At 40.7% G+C, this 23,706-nt stretch overlaps 1 protein-coding gene across 1 annotated transcript in view; it reads right to left on the bottom strand.

The window, feature by feature from the left end:
- GRID2 (glutamate ionotropic receptor delta type subunit 2) overlaps positions 1-23,706 on the bottom strand; it is a 1,023,752-nt gene that overhangs the window by 79,441 nt on the left and 920,605 nt on the right. The window contains exon 14 of the mRNA XM_073340701.2: positions 12,786-12,952. Coding sequence (XP_073196802.1) covers positions 12,786-12,952 — 167 coding nt within the window. The remainder of the gene's footprint in view (positions 1-12,785; positions 12,953-23,706) is intronic.

Raw genomic sequence — 23,706 nt, 5'->3', positions numbered from 1 at the left:
TGCTTAAATATGGAGGCAAAGATGTGGAATGAATCCTCTGTTCTCTGTGCAACAAAATATGGATGGAGGAGAAAGTGCCAGAAGAATGGACCCTTGGTATCATAATTAAGTTACCAAAGAAAGGTGATCTAAACAATTGTTCAAATTGCAGGGGAGTAACGCTTCTATCTGTCACAGGAAAAATATTAACAGTAGTCCTCCTGAACAGAATGAAAGGAAAGATGGATACCATCCTATGTGAACAACAATCTGGATTTAGACAAGGGAGATAGTGCACACATGCTATTTTCACCCTGAGACAGATTATTGAGAACACAATTGAATTCCAAGGGAGTCTTGCCATCAATTTTGTGGACTTTCAAAAGGCATTCGATAGTGTAAACAGAGAAACAATGTGGAAAATTGTGGAATGTGGAATTCCAACAAAATTAATTGACATTATGAAGGCATTCTACGCCAACTCAAAATGCTGCATTAAAATGGAAAATGGATTGAGTAAGCCATTTAGCATCAAGACTGGTGTAAGGCAGGGGTGCATCCTGTCTCCTTTTTTGTTTATGCTAGTCATCGACTATGGATTAAAACAATGCGACAGTGATACATATGGCCTAAAATGGAACAATTCAAGGCTATTTGATCTAGACTTTGCTGACGACATCACTCTTATCAATGAAGATGCCAACAGACTACAAAAATGCACAAACCAAGTAAAAGAAGAATGGAGAAGATAAGTTTGAGATACAATGCAAAGAAATGTAAAGTCATGTTAATGGGGACTACAGGGACAGAAATCAAAGCTGAAGAAGAGAAACTGGAGAAGGTGGACAATATCTTGGAAATATCATCAGCCAAGATGGTCCTAGTTCCAAGGAAATAAGAAGAAGAATCAGGAAGGCAAATACTGCATTTGGAAGACCCAAAAACATCTTCCTCAAGACAAAACTGAATGTGTACAAAGCAATTGTTATCACCATGACAACATATACCAATGAGACATGGCAACTTACCAAGAAAGATATGCAAAAACTGGATGCATTTCATCACAAATGTCTGAGGAGAATACTGGGAATAACATATAGAGATAGGAAGATGAATGAAGAAGTCAGAAAAATGACTGGACAAGGCACCCTCTCACAAATCATCTACAAAAGATGACATCAGTGGCTGGGATACGTGCTGAGAATGGAAAAAGAACGCTTACCAAATACTGCCCTTGAATGGAAGCCAGAAAACGCAAGAAGAAAGAGAGGTAGACTGTGAAAAACATGGAAACAAATAGCTCTGAATGACAACAAGCACCTCAGCATGAAATGGGAAGATCTGGGGAGAAGGGCAGTTGACAGACAAGGATGGCAAATGTGGGTAGCCCAATGTGCAGCAAAGCATGGGATGGACTAGGGTCTAAGGTAAGGTAATTACTTTTATTTCATTTTATTGTGGAAAGTCCTGAGGGATTGTGTCAGGCCCTGCCCCAGAGTGAGCCCTTCCTAAACTCACCCAGCAGTGGTGACTCCCGTCCCATAGGCACCTCCCCCGCCTCCACCCACCTTTGTGACCTCATGAATGGGGTTGCAGAACCACTCACATTTGGCCCAGCCACCCCCCTCCATCATGACAAAGGGGTCCAAATTTGAGAGAGTGGCATGGCAACCTGGTGCATGGGGTCACAGTGCCACTCACTCAGATTTGACCTGGCCATCCCCATAATGATGGAGGGGTGGCCAGGCTAAAGCAGAGGAGCACTGTGACTCTGTGTGTTAGGTCACAATGCCTTCAGCAGCAGGCGGCCAGGCCCAGTTTCCTGGGAGAGGTGTCACAAGGAGCTGCTGCAGGGTAAGTTTTACAAGTTGTTTGTACATTTTATTTCATGTTATTTTGCATTTGCAAAAAAACACAGGGCTCAAGCTCTGGATTCAATCCCTGGCTCTGGCACACATTACTTAATCTCTCTGTGCCTCTGTTCCCTGATCTAGAAAATGGAAATGACAACAATATTATTATTCCTTTGTCTTCTCTATTTAGATTGTAAGCTAATTTGGACAAGGATTGCTTCTTTGTATGTGTGCATACAGCATCTAGGGGACCTGATCTTGCTGGAGACCTCTAGCCGCTTCTACAAATAATAATAGAGTTACTCCAACTTTCCACTGGTGTAACTGAGAGCAGAATTTCACCATGAGTAAATCTTTGATGTAATTACTATAAATACCTACACTATATTTTTATATTGTGCACTGATGAATGACAATTATATCTTATAAATTACTATAGGCACTTTATATGCAATAAAATATAAAGTCCCTGTCTCATGGGGACCTTAATCTTGATGCCTAAATCTAACTAATGTCAAATATGTATTTATAGGATTAAATTCCACTGTCAGTTTAACCAGTGAAAATCTGAAACAATTCCTTAAGCTGCAGATCCATCACCAATTAACTAAAATCCCCTAACAAGAAAATTAGCATAATATTAAAAAATAACACAGCCAACTTTGGGCCCTGTCCTGCAGCTGGCCCCCACTAAAAGTCCAGTTACTCTCCCAGGAATACTTACCACATGCAAAACAGCTAGAGGAGTTAGACTCAAGAAAAGCCAAGATGTTCACAGCTGAGGAGGGAACCTCTAATACTTACTCACAAGGGTGCAAAACACTTTGGTTACTATTCAGCTGCCTTTCTCTTGGGTTCTCAGGTTTAGGGGGTTTAATTCTTAACTGTGACTTTTCTTGCTTTTATGGTTCACACTACGTCTTAATAGAGATTTTGTGAATTATACACACATCAGCATATCTTTCTGATTAGTTCTGGTAGGTGTTAGACATTGTTACAGACACCAAGGCAGTACTTAGTGACACTTGGTAGTCACTTCTGTGAACTTGCAGACACTAACGCTGTTTTGCCTTTTCATATTTGTTTCCAAATCAAACATTTGTGATTTGTGGGGTGCACCCTGATGTGTAGTAATTTATAATAGCATTATGATTTATTTCAGTTTTAAGTGGCATATTTTCCTTTCTGCTGTGCAGTTTGCTCATTCACAGTTTTTTAATTGAAAACAGCAACAACTATAAAATGACAACACTAATGACAATAAAAGAAAAGGGACTGTTTTCTGCCTAAACCGGTATGCTTCCTCATGGCTCAATTCTGCAAGGTACAGAATTGAGCTCTCCTCTAGCTCTCTGGTCCCATCCAGGACAGTACTTAAGCACATGTCCAACTTTAATCACCTGAATAGGCACCTGCTTACGTGCCTCCCTACTCAGGGTCCCTGGAACTTAAAGTTAAGCATAATGTTAAGTGCTTATCTGGTCAGGCCTAGTGTGCTGATCACCAAAATTCTTTCCAATGATGGTATCCATTAGAAGAACCTTTTAAAGTGCCTGATTATCAGAAAGCCTTTGAAAGAAATACCTCACGAGCTAGCTGATATGCAATGGGGCAGAGTGATTTCCAGTACACTGGATAGCTACTTAAAAAAATTAACTACATTTCTCTTCATGAGTTTTGAATTTCAGATGCTGGCTTTATAAACTTGGATTTCTTTGCTGTCCATTTAAAGTGTCCATTTATATTCATTTATGTGGCTTTATCTATTGTTTTATCAAGCAATTTCAATATTCTGGTTCTATATAAGCCATTCCCCTTACTTAGGAACTGCAGCCTGTAATAACAGCAATCAATGCAGTTCATTCTGAGAAATGTGTGTCAGAAAAAGACTGCTGTGACTTTGAAATATTGAAAGTGACTGATAACATAATACGTGAAGCAGAATAAATGCATACAAATGGAATTTTTAGCTGAGCAGTCCAAGTATGAACTAAGTACAGTGTCAAAGGATTGCAGTGAAAGCTCTATGTGCAAGTAGTTACAATGGCAAATTACTAAAGGCACTCTGCAAAGTGTTTTATGAATAAAGCAGTGAGTAAAGTTTTGCTTGGCTGTATCCTTTTGTGTGTGTGCCTGCACTTAGTCATGAAGCAGAACTAAGTCATGTTCAAGAACAAAATATGGGAGTGGAAAAATCGCTCAGTTTTTATAAAAGGCATCAGAGTCAACACAAATGGGACTAACGCCTTGGTTTACCAGTTTGGGCTAACATGGCTTGTCTGGCACTAAAATAGTGTATTAAAACCATGGTACAGAGTAGGAGTCACAAATCCTGCAAACTGATCCACAAGAGCAGGTCCTCACACCTTCACTGAGCCCCACTGAAATTGTGAGAGCAAAGGTCTGTCTGGACAAATCTGACCACACTATCAGGGCCTCCACAGGAAGTAAGATATGAAAGCCTACCAATTAGAGGTTTTTCACATAGCCTTTCATTTGTTCAAAAAATGATCTGATTTTGCAAGAAAGCCTGCAAAAGACAGTTAAGCGTTTTTGCTAGAAATTATGACCGTTCTTGAATGAAAAATTCACTTAAGAATGGTTCTATTGTCCAGCAAAATCTCATAAATTATTGTATATTGTTTTCATTAATTTTTGCAAATAAAAATGGCCTTTCTAAACACCACTAATAGGGGCTTAAAAGTACAGCTAACATCCCATCCACATTGGCCAGATAAACTGCATTAGCCTGAACTGGTTTTAAAATGCGTTTAAAACCAGCTCTAATACACTTCATTTCCTCCTTTAAACAGGCCATATATGTTGCAAGCAAGAACTAAGGAAGAGAAAGCAGCGACTAAAAATACATTATAAGGCTTATGCTATTTGAAAATCTCCCTCAATTTGTTGAACAGAAGATTCCCATGCTACCGCAACTAAAAAAACCTCAACCCTCCACCCCCACCTTTCTGGATTTCATCCTATGAACAGGGTTTAACAATTAAACAAGTTTAGCTCAAGCTTTCTCCCCTGATTTGCCTGCTCCTTAAGTTCCTTCTTCAGGACTGCTCAGTCCATATTCCAGATCCTTTCTACCCCCCCTCCCAAAGAGCAACTCCCATCTCTCTGACATCCTGCTCATCTGCTTCACTGAGTTGGCAGAACCCTCATTACCCTGCTCCCATCAGCATCAACGTATATTAACAAGGCTGACAGTTTCAAACTAACACTGCCTGTCTGTTACAGGAAAGTTTGGTTCTAAGCTACCCGAAATCCAACCTCTGTACTCGTTAGAAATACAAAACGAGAAAAGATCACCGAGGGTAGCAACATGCTGGAATATATTTCAGTTTTACTGTTTTTTGAACTTACAACTGAGCACTTTTAAGTGAGGGATATATAAATACTGCCAGTATAACATTATAATGTGAGGAATGCAATATAGTATACATTATTTTCACTGCCATGGGAACTGCATGTACATTTGAGGGCAAAATTTGGCCCTTTACATGTCAAAACTCAGTTGCTTAAGGCAAACAAAAAAGAAAAAAAAGGCTGATTAGTAAGAAATAGTTCAGAGGGTAAAGTATACTGTCAACTTTAACACATACAGAAAAGAGTGCTTCTTTGCAGTAGCTTACACAATCAGTGGGGATTCAATTTGCATTGCATAACCAGTTTTTCTTTTTATAACTGTGAAGGAAGTGCTCATCATGAAGACAAGGGATTACTGCACTAACTTGGACCATGCTCAGTGTAGGCAGGGGATGTAAAAGCTTTCAGGCATGGCTCTTCCATTGCACCTCAGTTCCAACCTGCAGAATCCCTCTGACATTCTAGCCTGGGGCATCTATTGAACTAAAACTGCCAATCATACTGAACTGTGTCCTTTTTTTGATTTATCTGTGACCAGCTTCCCTGAAATGCACACTGTACTAAGAAAGCTCCAGTGCCTTTCCCCAAGACTGTCTCATCGTGCTCCATCTGCAGCTCAGCTGCATCAGAATCTTTTAACCCCTCCCCCACCAATTAATAATAAAGCAAAAAGCTGCATTAGACTTTTAGCCGTGTTTCTATTTGTGTTTCAATTTATTTCAGGCTTTATTATGTAGCTATTAATTTAAGCCCCGCAAGCACCAGTACCATCGAACAAGGGGCAGTGTAGGCAGAACCAATACAGTTAGTTTCCTAACCCCTTGTCAGGGAATCTGCTCACCGCTAGTGCACCTCCTCCTGGTCAGAAGCTGATTCCAGGTTCACCACCTCCTTTCCACCTCTCACCACAGGCTCTGCCTTCTCTTCCTGGCTCTCAGCGAGGCAAGATGCCCTGTGTTCCTGGTTTAGCCCTCTGGCAGAGTCATGTGTGTCCTCCCTTCCAGGGTATTAAAGTACCTTCTTACAAATGGGCTCAGGCCCTCTTCCTATCCACTGCCCAGCTGGTCCACTTCCCCAGTGGCTAGTAGGGGGACCTGGACCCACCCTCTTATCCAGGTTCCAGCTCAGAGACCCTCTCTTCAGCAGCCATGGTCTGTTCCATTCTGGATCTTACTGCCTCTTCCCTGAGCCTTCCCGAACCTTCTGGCTCCCCCACTTCTGCAGGTTTGCCAGCCCCCAAACTTCCTCCTCTAAGGGAGTTACCTTTGCTCTGTAACCCCCAAACACACCCCCTGTCACTCAGGGAGCAGCTACAGACTACTTCCCTGCAGCCCCCTCTCTGCTAACAACTTCCTGTCTTTATATGCCCAGCCCAGTCCCTTCCTCCTCAGCTGGGCTTCCTCATTATTCAGTCAGGAGATTACTGAAGCCACCCAATACCCCTCAGCTGTGGCCTGTCTTGTTAATTGGCCCCTTTAACCCCTTCAGGGCAAGTGTGGGGTGAACACCCCATCACACCCCTGTAAGGAAAGCATACTTTGCTGTACCACCATCACCAGCTGCATGCAGCAGGGGAGGTGCAGACAGATAATAAGCAAGGCAACTCCTTTCTAGACAGCATAGAACTCCCTGGGGCATTCCACCTTGGTCATACAGTGAGGTGGGATGTGGCGAGACAAAACCTTCCTAGGATAGCGAGGGTCTGTCTTCATCATATTCATTATTATGGGGAGGTTATTATTTTTGGTGATAAGCTACTATGGGGAGTATTGGTTTAACTTGTAAGGTTGTATTGTAGACTTGTGGGTCAGAGGTTCTCTGCAAGGAAGAGAAGGAGGATACTTATGTGGAGAGGTGGGAGGAGGAGAATGGATTGCTTGAGGTGGGGTTGTAAAGGGCACAATGATAGTTTTTTGCTGGTAAGGTATTTTATTGAGGTGAGACTATAAGCTCTTCTCATAGTTCCACTTTTAGTCCTGGGCCACTGGCCTAGATCCACTGACACAGAGACTAGGTATACAGAATATAGCAACCCTCCTTTTCATCTAGAGTCAGAGGTCTGCTGGAGCAGCATGAAGAGAGGGTGACATTTTCAGAGGTGGGGACTTTAACTGGAGTTTATCTTAAAGGCTTCCTATATAACACATCTCTACCCGAAACAGGGCAGAGACTTTCTGGGACCCATGGGATTACTGAAGTGATAAAAATGACAGAAGAGAGAGCCAGGCTGCTTTGAGCACAGCCAAAAGCTACACCAGATGTGCTAGAAAGTATGCTGCATGTACAAGCCTGGTTCTTTCCTAGGCATCTGAAATTTGGATTATTGAAAGCATGATGAATGAGGTACATGAAGCAAAGCTTTGAAGATGGCACCAGGAAAATCACTACCAGTCTCTATTTCTTTTGTTTATCATTGTAAAAAAAAAAAAAAAAAAGGGAACTGGGTTCACCTTCTGATCCACTAAGTCATCATGACTTTTCATCATTTCTGGTAAGCGCAATGTTAGGTTTCCAAAGTAGCAATACTGAAGCTCCATGTGCCAAGAACTTCTCCTCTGAAGTCATGAGTATAATACATACAATTGTTATGATCTTGTTTTTTGTGTGTACAACTTTAAGTGTCCAGAAGTTTGTTGAGGCAGCTGCCATTCTGCAAGACACAGCTGACCCTGCAAGCTACAGAGGAGTGACACATTGTGCTTTCTGATGGTGACTTTACCTTTGTTCTTACATTGTTTCCCTTCATCTCAAAGTAAAGTTGTTTCAACAAATAAGAACATAGTTGCTTATTGTGTATGAAAAATACAAAACAATTGCAGCTTGATGTTAGTATTTAGCCTTGTTTGTCAGCCTCAGATCGAATTTTGGGTTTGACTTTTGATACTCTTAAATCCTTACTTATATGTGTGAAGAACAAAGGATAATGACACGGTGTGTTGCTTCTGCCCAGCCAGATGGGTTTGTTAGTACAATGAGAAAGAGATAAGAAACAGAGCACAGCTAAAGTGATACAGGATATGGTGGGAGTGTAATATATGATGAGCATAGACTGGAAGGCTGCCTGGCTCTTCTCTTAAGCCAAGGTCAAGCAACTAGTTAGGAGCGGGATGGGGGAGAGGCATAAAAACACTAGAAGCCAAAGAAAAGCCTGGCCTTGGCCAGAGCACAACCTCACCCCTTATCCCTCCCATGGAATACAGAAGAGGTGGGACGAAGACCCCAGACTCATGACCCTCCAAAACGGAACATGACCATAAGCTGAAAGGGGTGTGACTAGGGGATGCACTACAGGTATATATCAGCCTTGAGAAGGAGGAGGAGGTGGGAATGTGAACACAGGGAATGCTCTGCAGCGTCAGAGCTGGGAACGGATCATTGGAAAACAGATTCTGCTGGCATGTAGAGCTATGGATATGCTGGCTTGGAACTAACCCCAACAAATATCCCGTTGCCTGTAATTCAGTCTTTTGGTCTTCTGCTTTCTGTCTGCATGACAAGAACCGGGGAGGGGGTGAAGGGAAAGCCCTCTAACACTTGATTTTCAGAGGTATTGAGCACTGACAGCTCCCAATTACCTCAGTGAAAATCAGGCCACTGGCCTCTGAAACTTATAAAAAATTTACCTTTTCTCTCTCGATCATCATCTATCATTTGGATCCTAACACAGAACTGAAAAATCTGAGTGTAAAAGAAAAAGTGGAATCATAGAATATCAGGGTTGGAAGGGACCCCTGAAGGTCATCTAGTCCAACCCCCTGCTCGAAGCAGGACCAATTCCCAGTTAAATCATCCCAGCCAGGGCTTTGTCAAGCCTGACCTTAAAAACCTCTAAGGAAGGAGATTCTACCACCTCCCTAGGTAACGCATTCCAGTGTTTCACTACCCTCTTAGTGAAAAAGTTTTTCCTAATATCCAATCTAAACCTCCCCCTCTGCAACTTGAGACCATTACTCCTCGTTCTGTCATCTGCTACCATTGAGAACAGTCTAGAGCCATCCTCTTTGGAACCCCCTTTCAGGTAGTTGAAAGCAGCTATCAAATCCCCCCTCATTCTTCTCTTCTGCAGGCTAAACAATCCCAGCTCCCTCAGCCTCTCCTCATAAGTCATGTGTTCCAGACCCCTAATCATTTTTGTTGCCCTTCGCTGGACTCTCTCCAATTTATCCACATCCTTCTTGTAGTGTGGGGCCCAGAACTGGATACAGTACTCCAGATGAGGCCTCACCAATGTCGAATAGAGGGGAATGATCACGTCTCTCGATCTGCTCGCTATGGCCCTACTTATACATCCCAAAATGCCATTGGCCTTCTTGGCAACAAGGGCACACTGCTGACTCATATCCAGCTTCTCATCCACTGTCACCCCTAGGTCCTTTTCCGCAGAACTGCTGCCTAGCCATTCGGTCCCTAGTCTGTAGCGGTGTAGTGGAGAAGTGAATGAGATGAGAACATTTTGCGGTTGCCTTATTCTTGACCTACAATAGACACCACATGCTCAGAACTGAGCAATTGCTGTAGTGCCATGGGAAATATAGACTTCTATGACATATCCTGACAGAATTTACAATTACTTTTATACCTCCCAGGAGCACAATGGAGGATTTAAGGCTCAGGATTGAAGAGAGTTCTTAATAGGTGTCATGTTGCATGTCGGCACACAGTTCCTACTGAACCAAGGGACACATCCTCTTGGAACTTTTCCTGTAGCATTCAGTAGTTTGCAGTATTAAAGCTCCTGTCATTACTTTAAAAAAAGAACTCGAGTGTGCTGCCCACAGGGCTGCTCGTGCACAGGTGGTCATCTATTAATGGCAAAAAAAAAAAAATGGAGGTGGGGTATTCTAACCTACCTGAGCACATCGATTTGTTGTCTAATGGCATGGACAGGTGTATTTGTCAAAATCTGTCAAGTGATTATGAAGTCATTGAGACAAGCTGAAAGGTCCATTATTTAAATCTTTCCTAGAGGGATTTCACTATTATTTTGATTCAATTACGTTGTATCTGCATTCTAGATGGAGTGGAATCAACTGGTTTCAGAGATACAATTATACAGATGGTCGTCACCATGGCTATCTGAGACCCTGAGTGGTTCCCTTCACATGTGAATACAGCTAAAAACCAGTCTCATTAAATATTCAAAAACCTAACTGTTCATATCTTTGTTTCAGCTTAGAACAAAGTCTATACATAGATTTAAAGACCAATTGCTTCGTTTTCTAAAGCTTCCAGTTTTTACCCTTTTAATAAATAATACCACAAAAAAAGCTTATTTGAAGACATTTTGATATTCCACTTAGAGCAGAACTACTTTTCTCATTTACTATTTGCAATTTCTACACTGTGCTGAAAGCCAAAAGATTTTTTTCAGCCCAAAACGCTTAAATCTGCAGAATTTCGAAAGAAAATCTTGTATTTGGTGTTACTCTTGCTTTTTTTAAACCTGTTAGTTAAAAAAAAAGTAGTTAGAGAGGCTATTGCATATGAAGGTTTCAGAATGTGTGTTTCAGGGGGAAGGGAATTTTTTTTTTCTTAACTCTAGTTGTGATCATGTCTAATACCGTGGGGACTAATATGCCTTACAAGCATATCCCTGCTTGCAGATGCTATTATTGTATCAGTAACAAAATTATAGTTACTCTTAATAAAATGAAAATACTACTACTATTTTGCACATATAGCTCACTCTGATCTGAGGGTATCAAAACCTTAATGTACAAGACTGGGCAAAATTCCTAGTGACTTCAGTGGGGCCAGGATTTCATCCTTGGTCTCCAGCTTCTCTCTGTTTCCATTTCTTAAAAATCAAACTCATGTGGATAATGCTCAGAACAAGATGACTTAAGACCCTGAATGGCACCTGATCACATCACTCTCCCCTCTCTGTGTATCTGTTCAAGAGCTTAGATAGCTGGGAAAATTCCTTAGAAAGATTATAGGAAGGATTTTTCCTTGCTTATTTTGCGTACTGTATATCAAGTGAACAATGCTCGAGTCCTAGATATTTTCTGCTGAGCTTACTTGGTCATGTTCACGGAAAGTTTCAATATTTTTGACAAGCAACTCCCTATAATGTTTTATATACATACACTCACATACATATACATACACACATATACATACACACACACACAATCAGATATATAACTCAATGCATTTAACTTCTTCATCACTTCTGTAAACTTTAGATTTTTGTTCAAGTTTATCTCAGAGCACAAGTCAGGCAAATAGTTCCCAATCAATAATATATTCACTGAATATTAGTCCCTTTCTGCTCATAGAATATCTGTGAGCAGACAACGATTTCCTTGAATTTACGTATTACTTGAAATAATTCAACAACCATCTTTTTTAATATTATACTCTATTAAGTGAATGCAAATATTTAAAAATCAAACTGTGCTGCTTAGTTGTAACTGGTCAGATAAGTCACATAGCGTTATTTCTGGTTGTCTCTTTTCCCTATGATGATGAATGCACAAGCACAATTCTGGCACAATTACTTGGACAGGAGAATTTAAAATTCAGTCCTGTGAATATTCAATATTATAACTCTGACATTTGCTTTCTGCAGGTATCTGTGCCAGTATCTGAATAGTCTGACTATTAAAAGAAAGTGAACACAAGGGGTAGAAGCCTGAATGAAACATATTCATATGACATAGGGAAGGATATCCAATATGACAGCCACACAAAAGAAATTCCAACAAAGCAAGTGTGAAATGCTGTTATTTGCCTTAAGCACAAATACTTAGCAATAGGTTTGGGAGAAAAGGTTTGAATAAATAGGAACCATATAATTCACCCAGACCTTCATCCAAAATTCAAACTGGATACAAAATAAAGTTTTCCTGTGGTTTATAAAAGTATGTTTGTTCGTTATTGTTGGGTTTTTTTCCCATTTCACATGCATCTGCAATTTTGAGTTAATACTGAATGCTGAGAAAGCACAATAAAGACAGTTCTGTTGGTATTTCTGGTCTGACCAAAAGCAATAGGTACCAGAAATCTCACTAAAGATCTCACTTTTGCAGCTCCAAAAAGTTGAGTGAGCTTTGGAAATACCTCCTAACTTTCTTACACTATTTTCTCTCCTTAGAAAAGGCTTGTAACTTTTTTTGGGGAGGGGACATCTTCTCAAGAGCACTGAGTGGGGGACCCTGCTATCCACATAATATAGGTTCCACAAATCTTTTTTGCTGCCAATAAATTTCAGTTCAACTCTCTGTTGTTTCTCAGGAGGGGTGAGAGCAACTAAAGCAAAACTAAGTATTTTAATGATACTGCTAGAGGAATGAATAATCAACTTCAGCATAAAATACCAGAATATGCAATTGGTAGTTACCTGCTTCAATGACATGTTCAATGATGTAAGGCCAGGTGACTCCAGTGTCTTTTTTCATTCCTTTCTTTTTGCAAAGTGGGACATTTTCCTGTTTTTACGTACGTTCACAAGTAAGTGAATGCATATTTAGAAAATCAGGAAGTTTTTCTCCCAAAGAAAATGCAACTAGAAATGGTTCCACAGCTGAGAGATATCTGCCCTTAATCCCTATTCCATCCTCTCCAGAATCTTACCTTTGTGAGAAGACATCTCTGTAGGGGCTGCCATGCTGGAGTGCAATTCCATATCCCCTGTCTGCGACAGTGTTCCCAACTGTGTAAAAGGAGCAGTCTGGGTCATTGATGGCCACGTATTCCAGTACTGCTGCATCCCACACAAAGGCATAGTTCCCATATTTCACCTGTAGCAAATAGAAGAAGAGCTTAAGGCTGCAGCTTGTCAACTCCAAAACAAGGCAGTTGTGACCAAAACTCATTACCATCTGAAGGCTGTTTGGTTAAAAAAATGTTGAGGTTTCAGTCCAGTTCCCAGCAGGTAAGTGTCCATATCCCCAAAACCACTGCCACAACTGATGCTGGTTGATTCTTTTGTTTGTAGACGCAGCAGACATGCTAGGAATTGAATGTGAACTGAAAACAATTTGCCCTCAGAGATGAGGCATGCTGGTGGAGAATTTGGGATAAGTTTGTACTCTTCTGGTTCAGTGTACAAATGGAGGACTTCAGTCCCCAGGGCTATTAACTGGGCACCTTTCACCTGTGCTAAATTCACACAGTGTAGATGTGTTTGTGAGAGAGAATCAATGCAGTGCCTATTTTACTCCCTTCACACTTGTGACCAACCCTCTGGACCTGGTGAAAGGATAATTTTATGGTGAAGGCAATGGATTGAGACAGAGAAGATCTGTCATCAATGCTCAGTTCTGCCACTGATTCCATGTATGACCTTGGACATGTCACTTGGTAACAGATTTTCAGAAAAGCACGACTCTCATTTAGGACCAACATGGAGTGGCCAGATTTTCAAAAGTGCTCAAAGGGAGCTGCTGGGTACTGAGAATTTTTGAAAATCTGGTTATTTATCTCTGTCTAAATTCCATATCTGTAAAATGGGAATAGTAATTCCCTGCTTCAGAAGGATACCATGAGAATAAATATATTAATATTTGTGAGGTGCTCAGAGGCTGTGGTGATTGGAACCAGATAAGTATCTAGATAGAAAATTGCTTCAGTGACCCTAAATACAAGATTCTTTTAAAGGGAAGCATTGCTCTACAGATATATTTCCCCTGTATTTAAAAAAAACCACAGTAGCAGCTGTGTGTTTCATTGTCAAGATGGACCACGACTGGCATATTACAATACCATTCCAAAGAAAGCTCCACTTAGACCACACTGATGGAAAGATTTCTTCCTTAAGTTATACTAATGGAAAATGAGATGCCTTGCCCACCCTGCTAGGTTGTCAAATCTGCTAGGCAAATCTTACATGGGCAGTTCATGCAGCCTCTTTTACTAGTGATTTCCGCTATGTTAATATAGCTTTCTTGCTCAGCTTTCTTGTTTTAGCCAAACAATTAAATGATTGTGTTTCTGAAGATTATTTTATCATCCAGGGTGATGGAGCTCTTGGAAGTATTGTTGACTAGCCCTGGTGTTTCTGGCATTACTTGATGCACTTTTGTTGTCCGTGTGAAGCCCTTGGGCTCGTAGATGTGAATCACCACAATTGTGACTGAATCTGCAATTGTAATTGCCATCCAGACACAAAATCTTTGTTAATCCGCCAGGACATATCACTCCTCACAGCAGCAGCACTATTCATACTAGGTGGCCCGCTTGTCCAAGACGTAAATGCCACTGGCATGTGAAATAGAATTAGCTCTACCTAGAGAGGAACATACTCTTCAGCTGGGTCCATATCTTGAACTGATCTTAGGGCTTGCCTACACAAGAATGTAGCAGCAGTTGAACTTAAAGCTGCGTGGATACTCTTATTTTGGTTTATACCAGGTTTATTTTGGTTTACCTAAATAAATTAGGAAAAGATTTAATTAATCTGAAATAATTCTCATTTAATCCAAACTAAGGGGGTTTGCACCTGTTTAATTAAAATGGTTAAAAACCCCACTGATTTAAATTAAGCCGGTACAATTTTGGAATGTAAAGAAGGCCGTAGCATCTAAACACAAGCATTACTCCTGTAAGGAGAGGATACATCTCACATCTTATCCACCAGTATATCAACTTCCTATATTAAATTACACACACACACAATGTTAAAAGATCATTACTAAGGTTAAAAAGTCAAACACTAAAAAGTTAGGAAATGCCCTACATAAGGTTGCCTTCTTTTTGTGTGTAATCTCCTATGCTTTTAGAAAAGCAAACTGAACCCTGTCCCAGAAATTCCATCATGTGGCATCATACTGACACCCACATGGTTCATTAGCAGGGTTGGAGCCTTTAGATCCACTGTACTGGCCTTTCCCACTTGACTTAAAAGAGTAACTGACACCAATAATAGGTTGTCATCCTCTATGTGGGTCAGTGCTAGAGAAAGATGAGACATGCACTTTACCAGTGGGTTTCACAGATATTTGCTGAGCAGAAGAATGATGAAACTCAGAAATTTTAGGTCCCATTCCAGGAGCTGGAAGGGATTTTGCTCTAATGCAGAGTTTCTCCACTTGGATCATGATTCAAAACTGGGTCACCAGAATGTGTCAAATGATCATAGAGCTGGCTTTGCTCAGCTCCCCGCTCCAGGAGTTGCGACCTGATGCACGGGGTCACAGTGCCACTCAGATATGGCCCAGCCTTACATCACGATGGCAGGGGGCCAGCCTGGTTAAATTTGAGTAAGTGGTGCTGTGACCGCATGCACCAAGTCACAATACCACTCTCACCAATTTGGCCTGGCCAGCCCTGCCATCAGGTCAATGCCTGAAGCGAGGAGCCAAACCCAACCAGCATTGCAGGAGAGGAGACAGGACATAGTGGTTGGTGTTACATTCCCCAGTAAGTACTGGTTCCCTGATATATCCTCTGCCCCACAGCCAGGTGACACCCCGTCTTCCATGCCCCCTGTCCTGCCTTGCATCTTGGGCCCCTCCATGTATCCCCAATCCCAAAGCTGTGTGACTCCCCCTCTGTCATACCATCCATCCTGGCCCCCAGCACCCCAGATCTTCCCCCACTGCAACCCCCATCCCCTTCCACACCCAACTCCTTTCCTCAGCTCCCCCACATATCCCAAATCCCCCATCCCTTTACCCTCTGCTCCCTGTGGATCGTGTGTGGGAGCTGTGTGTTGTTTTTTTTTTGGGAAGTTAGCAGCTTGCTACCTCTGCCCCCATATCCTTTCCCCAGTCTCCCACTTCACTCTCTCACCCCACTGTCCCAATCTACTCTCCCAGCACAAGCCACCTCTTGCCCCCTCTGAATTTGTATTAGGCATCTCCTACCTCCAAGTTGCTTGGGTCAAACAGCAGAGGCTGTTTTCAGTTCTTGTGCCTGGCCCTGTCCTGTCCTGTGGTAGCACAGAGCTGAAAGTGCAGGGAAAGTCCTGCTCAGCCCTGGGCTGGAGCATGCCCAGTGCAGATGGGATTTTTATGGAATTTAGTCTGCAAAGCTCTAGCAAGTCTCTACTGAGCATATACAAACTGTAATTTTTTTAAAGGCTTATAACTTGGCAAATTTCGGTAAGTTTTCACAGAGATGGCCAAAGAGACATTCCTGACACACAGAACACCTCCATACCAAATTTTGAAGTCCCTGTTCCAAAGCATAGGGGGAATACAGCTTTTCAAAGAAAACGTCATTGGAATTTTTGACCTTCGGCAAAACAATGCATTTTTCTCTAACCTTGCTCTTGGAAATAGTGGACATGTTTTTGGCTGAATTTTTCCAAAAAGCATTCAGCACGAGGCAGACCACATCATGGAAAATATCATCCCAAATGGTTAAAGTTTGTCCAAGTTATAAACAACTGAAGACAAGAATTTATAATGGGAAGTGTCAGCCAAACTTAACACATGGTGCTATCAGTTCCATCTATACTACTCCACTGTGGGTACTGCATCCAAAGAAAATTGCACTGCAACCATGCAGGGCACCTACTTCTGCTTATCATCTTTTTACCATCCAGGGAACTTACTCCTATTTAATGCCTTTCTTTTCCTTTCCCACATATTCTCCTCAGTCTCCTACATACTTTCAGGATATAATTTATGTTATGTTAAATTTGTGCCCCTGCAATGCATTGGTGCACCACTTTCCTCAACTGGATGGAATGTCAGACTTGCTCAAATGTATGTGATTATGTTCTCCATGAGCGGTTAAATACAACAAAGTACAGACCTGTCATCTCTAAACTGCATCTGATTCTGTCACCCTCTATTTGCTGCAGCCTATAAACCGTGAAAGTACTTCCCTAGAATGAACTCTTTCATGAGTTACTACTGGAATTGTTCAAGAAATGCTGAACCATTGTTCAGGTTTGTCAAGGTTCCTCCCCCACTCTGAACTCTAGGGTACAGATGTGGGGACCTGCATGAAAAACCTCCTAAGCTTATCTTTACCAGCTTAGGTCAAAACTTCCCCAAGGTACAAAATATTACCCCCGTTATCCTTGGACTGGCCGCTACCACCACCAAACTAATACTGGTTACTGGGGAAGAGCTGTTTGGACGCGTCCTTCCCCCCAAAATACTTCCCAAAACCTTGCACCCCACTTCCTGGACAAGGTTTGGTAAAAAGCCTCACCAGTTTGCCTAGGTGACTACAGACCCAGACCCTTGGATCTTAAGAACAATGAACAATCCTCCCAACACTTGCACTCCCCCTTTCCTGGGAAATGTTGGATAAAAAGCCTCACCAATTTGCATAGGTGACCACAGACCCAAACCCTTGGATCTGAAAATAATGAAAAAGCATTCAGTGTTTTACAAGAAGACTTTTAATAAAAAAATAGAAGTAAATAGAAATAAAGAAATCCCCCCTGTAAAATCAGGATGGTATATATCTTACAGGGTAATTAGATTCAAAAACATAGAGAACCCCTCTAGGCAAAACCTTAAGTTACAAAAAAGATACACAGACAGAAATAGTTATTCTATTCAGCACAATTCTTTTCTCAGCCATTTAAAGAAATCATAATCTAACACATACCTAGCTAGATTACTTACTAAAAGTTCTAAGACTCCATTCCTGGTCTATCCCCGGCCAAGACGACTACAGACAGACACAGACCCTTTGTTCTCTCCCTCCTCCCAGCTTTTGAAAGTATCTTGTCTCCTCATTGGTCATTTTGGTCAGGTGCCAGCGAGGTTACCTTTAGCTTCTTAACCCTTTACAGGTGAGAGGAGCTTTCCCCTGGCCAGGAGGGATTTCAAAGGGGTTTACCCTTCCCTTTATATTTATGACAAGGTTCAAGAAATGCTAAACCACATTTGAACACTAGAGGTAAAGACCTTGCCAGCAACTGTTCTTGTGCTCCCTATTTCTCTTGTGGATTTGGGTTTGTTGCCTTTTCTCTGATTGTTCACATCCTCCATCTCCCTCCCTGCCACCTTCCAGTGACAATACCACCACCAAAAGTTGCAGGCCAACAGTTGTTTTAACTAACTTATCCAGCAATGAGAGTGTCAGATGAGAGCCAGGTAGGAAATGGTTTTCCTATCTTGTGAGAATTTGAGATTTTGAAAAATATTCCCAATTCAAATCAGGATGAAAAGTCAAAATCTTTCTTTAACTAATAATTAGATTACATTATTAAATGGAAAGTCATTTTGACCTAAAAACATTTTTTTATTTTGAAAATATCAAAATGCGACATTTAAATAATTTTGAAACTTTTCAAAATTGTTTTGAAATGGGACATTTATTAGTAATGACCCTTTCCCACAAAGACTTTTAATTTAGACAAATTGGCTTTTTCCCCAATGTAAAATGTTTCGTCAAAAATGTTCCTATCAGTTCTACCAGATTCTTCACTGACTTGCTATTCCATTGGTCTCTCTGGGTGCTTGGAGGAGTCATGATACTTTTCTCCTGACTCCTCTCCCTTGTTCCACTCTCATTTCCATATCATACTAGACAATCACATTGTAAAATTGAGATGAATTCACTAGATACATGTACAGAGACAACGGTAATAAATAATAGCTAAGTAAAAAGTAAACAGAACATAAGGAGGCCATCTGGGGCTAGGCAGCCCAAAAGAGGATTAAAACCCAAGTCAGCATATTAAATTACACCATGTCATTACATCATTTAGATCGGAGCTTGACAATCTAGATGATATTTGTAAAGACTGTTTACAGATAAAAACTACTGAAGCATGCCATGATAGATTTTTGTTTGTGAGATGCAATGCGCAAGAGGCTTCTGCATTTGCGACACACTCTTTCACATGTGTAATCAATCTCCTCTGGACTAAACGCACAAGGACTGGAGAGGAACATTTTTTGTTTAAAGCTGTAGAGCTGGAGGAATTTTCTTCTTTTTAACAACTAAGATTCTGGAGCAGAGAGGGAATCAGATTGTCCATGAAGCTTGCATGAATTTATAAGGATGGTGGGAGGAGGACAGGGTGCAAGGAACTCTCTTTCACACCCTTCATGACCTGCACAAAGGCCAGGGGCAATTGTAGCCCTGGGGTTTGGGGATGTGTAGCAATTTCTCCCTCTGGAGTCCACTGGGGTTGCAAATCACCTCAAGAGGGCCAGGAAGCAGAGGGGAAAAGATGAAGTTACATCCTAAAGGATAGTGTAGCTTGGATTCCAGCAGAGACTTCATGATTCATGTCTAGGGTCTGGGAGTATCCCAGGCTGTACGTGCAGTGGACACCGCTCTTTATGGGACACAGGAGTGAGACATTGAGGAGACACACTAAGTCATCCGTCTACCTACCAATACTGTATTGTTCCATACAGCACAGTACATTTTGTTGCATTATTTGTCCCAAGCAATAGAGCTTTCACCACTTCCTTTAGGAGACTATTCCTTAGACAAGTAGGTCTATGAGAAATTTTTTCTTGATATTGAACATAAATATTTTATTTCTTCCTTCTTCAATCTTCTACTATTTTCATCTTTCTTTCATCACTTCTAGTTTTTTCTCCTTGTGTCACTCTAAATAATCTTTCTACCTCTTTGGGGCTGAAATCTTTCAAATATTATAGTCTGTAATCACGTCTCCACCATCTTGCTTGTCACTTAGCCAAGCTAGATATAGTTTGTGTAGCTCTCTTTAATCTTTTATCCTAAATCAATCCTTTCAACCCCCGCAATTATTGTTATTTATTTCTTTTGCTCACTTCCGAACTCTCTCTAAGATACATTTATCTATCTGGTAACGAGGAGTGCATTCCCTAAGAGAGTGACAACTGCTTGTAAAGTTGTCTGGCAGTATTAGATGAATTTGGTTCCCTTTTTAGTGTGCGCTTCCTAGCATAAGGGCAAAATTATCTTCTCAGATTCACACAGTACATCTTCATGGGTATTTTTCTCTCTCTATTTGCAGAGATTTTAAACACAGGAAAAATAAGAAAAATGAAGATGAGATCCAGGTCTGAGAACAGAGTTTTAACAGAGTACAGTGTACTGTATCTGGAATGCCAATTATATGCTACGTGTCTATGTACCCATTATATGGGAAGCTGAGGAAGTGGGGGCTGGCACAATGAATGAAGAAGGAAGTGGATTCTAGAACAAAATGATAATTAAATGGCTGATAGCCTCATCACTGAGATGAGCGTAGATTCTCTAGCTTTCCCACAGGCATGTTGCAAATTGTCCACTCTGAGACATATGACAAACAGCAAAACCCCCAGCTCCACATCATGACAAAGAGCTAAGGAATGACAATCAATTATAGGGACTAAATAAGGGAAAAAGACAGGATCTTTGTAGTATCTCTCACAGCTCACTGCAGATTTGTATTCCTGAATTCTACATTTCCACAAAGTTATATTGTAATTTCATGGGGAGATAATGCCATTTCAGAATGATGGCAAATCTGAATGCAGTTCACATTCTATCATGCAGCACCTGGGAGGGTTGAGAAAAAAAATTGCATGGAGGAAGTGTGTAATTTCATGGGCTTTGTTTTTAACATGAGTTAAAGGAGAATGATCTCTAGACAGAGAGTTAATATTCACACCATTATTTTGATGTCATTAAAAGGACAGGCGATGGAGAAGTGCCAGGCGATGGAGAAGTCTGTGGTCACAGAATGGAGGGGAATGGGGGCTAGAGAACCCTGAGGCAGTCTCCCCTTTGCCCCTCACTATCAGGGGTTGGGGAGTGGTGCTTTGTGGCTGGAAGGATGGATAATTGGGCTGGCATATCTCCTGGGTGACAGGCCAGGACCAGGAGCTCAGCTACTATGGTGATCATAGAATCATAGAATATCAGGGTTGGAAGGGACCTCAGGAGGTCATCTAGTCCAACCCCAGCAGCAATCCCAGCTTTCCAGTCAATCTAGGTATAAAGCCCGAGAGCTATGAATTGTATCCCTTCTTTCTACATCACACATAATCAGCATTCGTGCGAGTGTTGTAAGAGAAAGGCTAAAAAGAGTTTTGTGTATTTGATGAAGATCTCCATACAAAATTAGAAACAAAACTAGATATATGGGTTTTTTTATAAGGATCGTTTGTATGCATGACACTGGATTTTAAGTGAATTCAGAGATTGATTATTGGACCAAAACGTTTGACCCCACTCTTCAGTTTAGTGACCCATTCCAGGTGAGTTACTGTAAAAAGGGAATCTACTTCGCATTATACACATCAGAGGAAATCAGCACATCAGTGCTGTTAAAAATTATTTCCATAAGACTGTGCATCACTACACATTATAAGATTTTTCCTCTTGTAGAAACCTGGACTATAAACACTGTCCCAACTTCATCCCTGATGCAACTCTATCAAAAGCAGTGGAGTTACCCCAGACATGCATTTGATCCATTATAGTTTTGTGTGTATATACTAGATGTGAAGCATAAGGTTGATTCATATTTACTGATGGCATTTCTAAGCGTCTTTGGGCCAACTCATAAAAGTGAAGGCAGCTACAGGCTCCATTAGCACAGTATTTGAGTTCAATACTATATAATCTTGTGCTTCATGTAACTTTTAACATTTTTAATATACATTTATAATTACAGAAAATTATAGTCTTTATAGCAGAAAAAAATAAAGAGTAACTATGTACTCAAATACCCATTTGAGTATTATAAAAGTATTTTTTAAAAATGTATTTACAAAAAGAAATATGCAGGATATGCAAAAAATCTGTATTTCTTCTTTAAAAGAGCTAAATAAACCTGCAGGGGAAAAATGTTAAGATACATTACAGGCTACATAGAATTAAAAGTAATATCTATAAAAACAATAGAATATTCTAGTTACATAAATGTGTATACAAAAATAAAACAATGTTTGAAGTCCAATGTTTAAATTAACGTTAAATTGATTGGGGAAAAATAAATGTATTCAAGTCTGGAAACTCAAACAAAATCCCTGAACACACTACCTACCGTAGTTCCTCTACTTCAGAAAAACACACTGACGGTGCTTTTTGCACACATTTTTAATAAAAACCACCCCCACACACCCAACTGTAGCAGACTTTTCTTGACCGAACAGTGCACAAACTGAATTGCCACTATTTAATTAAGAACCACATACCCAGAGACAGAGTCTCATCAGATTCACCCTTTTGGAATGTGTCAATGATCACAACAGAAGATATAGAAACAAACAGAAGATACAGATTAGTCACTTGCCCTCACATTTCACATACCCATTGTAGTCAAGGGATGACATTGTTTCACAGTCCACTATCTACATGTATTATCCAGGTTTCAGAGTAGCAGCCGTGTTAGTCCGTATTCGCAAAAAGAAAAGGAGTACTTGTGGCACCTTAGAGACTAACCAATTTATTTGAGCATAAGCTTTCGTGAGCTTTTGTTAGTCTCTAAGGGGCCACAAGTACTCCTTTTCTTTTTATATATTATCCAGTATCTACCATTCTACTACAATAGCTATACAGAGGAAGAACACTACCATATGCTGTTAATTTTATGTTTCCTATCCATGTGGTCTGAAAGCTGAGCATCAACACACCATACATCTAGTCATCCACGGTACAAACACTAGATGCAGACCATAGGGAACTGTACTTTATTCTCCAAAACAATTTTATGACCTTAGCTGTTACATAGAGTAGATAGCAATGGGAAGAGTACTTGAAATACTTAGATTAAATGCTGGTTCATATCATGTAGATACTGCACTCTAAAATGGGACATGGCAGGGTTTGGGGGCAGAATTAAAGTTATCTGTGGAATCTTAATTCTAAATTTCCAGATGTTGCTAAATGGCTGTCTGCTGGCCATCTTTAAGCAGCCTCACAAGAAAGCCTCTTGAGTAGAAGGGATTGGAAACACAGTAAGCTCCATCATCTCCTGTCCCAGGATCTCACCAAGGTTATTGTCTATTAGAATTGAGTGAAAAATGGAATTTCCAACTCAATGAAATATCAGCATTTCTTGATTTGTTTTCATCTCAAATTGGGACAAAAAGTTGAAATACTGAAATTTTGAATGTGATGAAAACTTCAGAAAAATTTCCATTTGGGTCTTAATTAAATGTTTGTCATTCCCAAAGCAAAATGTTTTGTTACAGATTATTGGACTGACTCAAAACCTTTTGTTTCAAGTGAGCTCAACTTTAAACTGTATCCGCCTCTGGTGCCATGGTGCCTCATGGGAGTTGTAGTTCTGGTGCTTCTTGCCCCATTTTCTCCTGTGGGCCAGGGCCTCTGTCAAACTATATCTCCCATACTAAAACTGTTATGTGACTCATGATGCACTGCATCGCTTTGTCAGAGGGCAGACTGCAGTGCACCATGGGAGATGTGTTTAGGTGTTGGAGTTCAGCCAATAGGGTAGAATGGAGGCACAAGGCATCCAAATTATGACACCCATGAGTAGAGCTGGGCAAACATTTTTATCCACATTTTTTTTTTTTGCTGAAAAATGCAGATTTGGGTTGACCAAAACATTTTGCCAATTCACATCAAACTTGCCAAATTGTTTCGGTAATTTTCTTTAAAAAAATAATCACTGACATTTTCTAAATGG

This window comes from Lepidochelys kempii, chromosome 4 (genome assembly GCF_965140285.1).
Source record: "Lepidochelys kempii isolate rLepKem1 chromosome 4, rLepKem1.hap1, whole genome shotgun sequence".
NCBI lineage: Eukaryota > Metazoa > Chordata > Testudines > Cheloniidae > Lepidochelys > Lepidochelys kempii.
The sequence above is the reverse complement of the archived record's forward strand: the minus strand, read 5'-3'. Positions and strand labels throughout refer to the sequence as shown.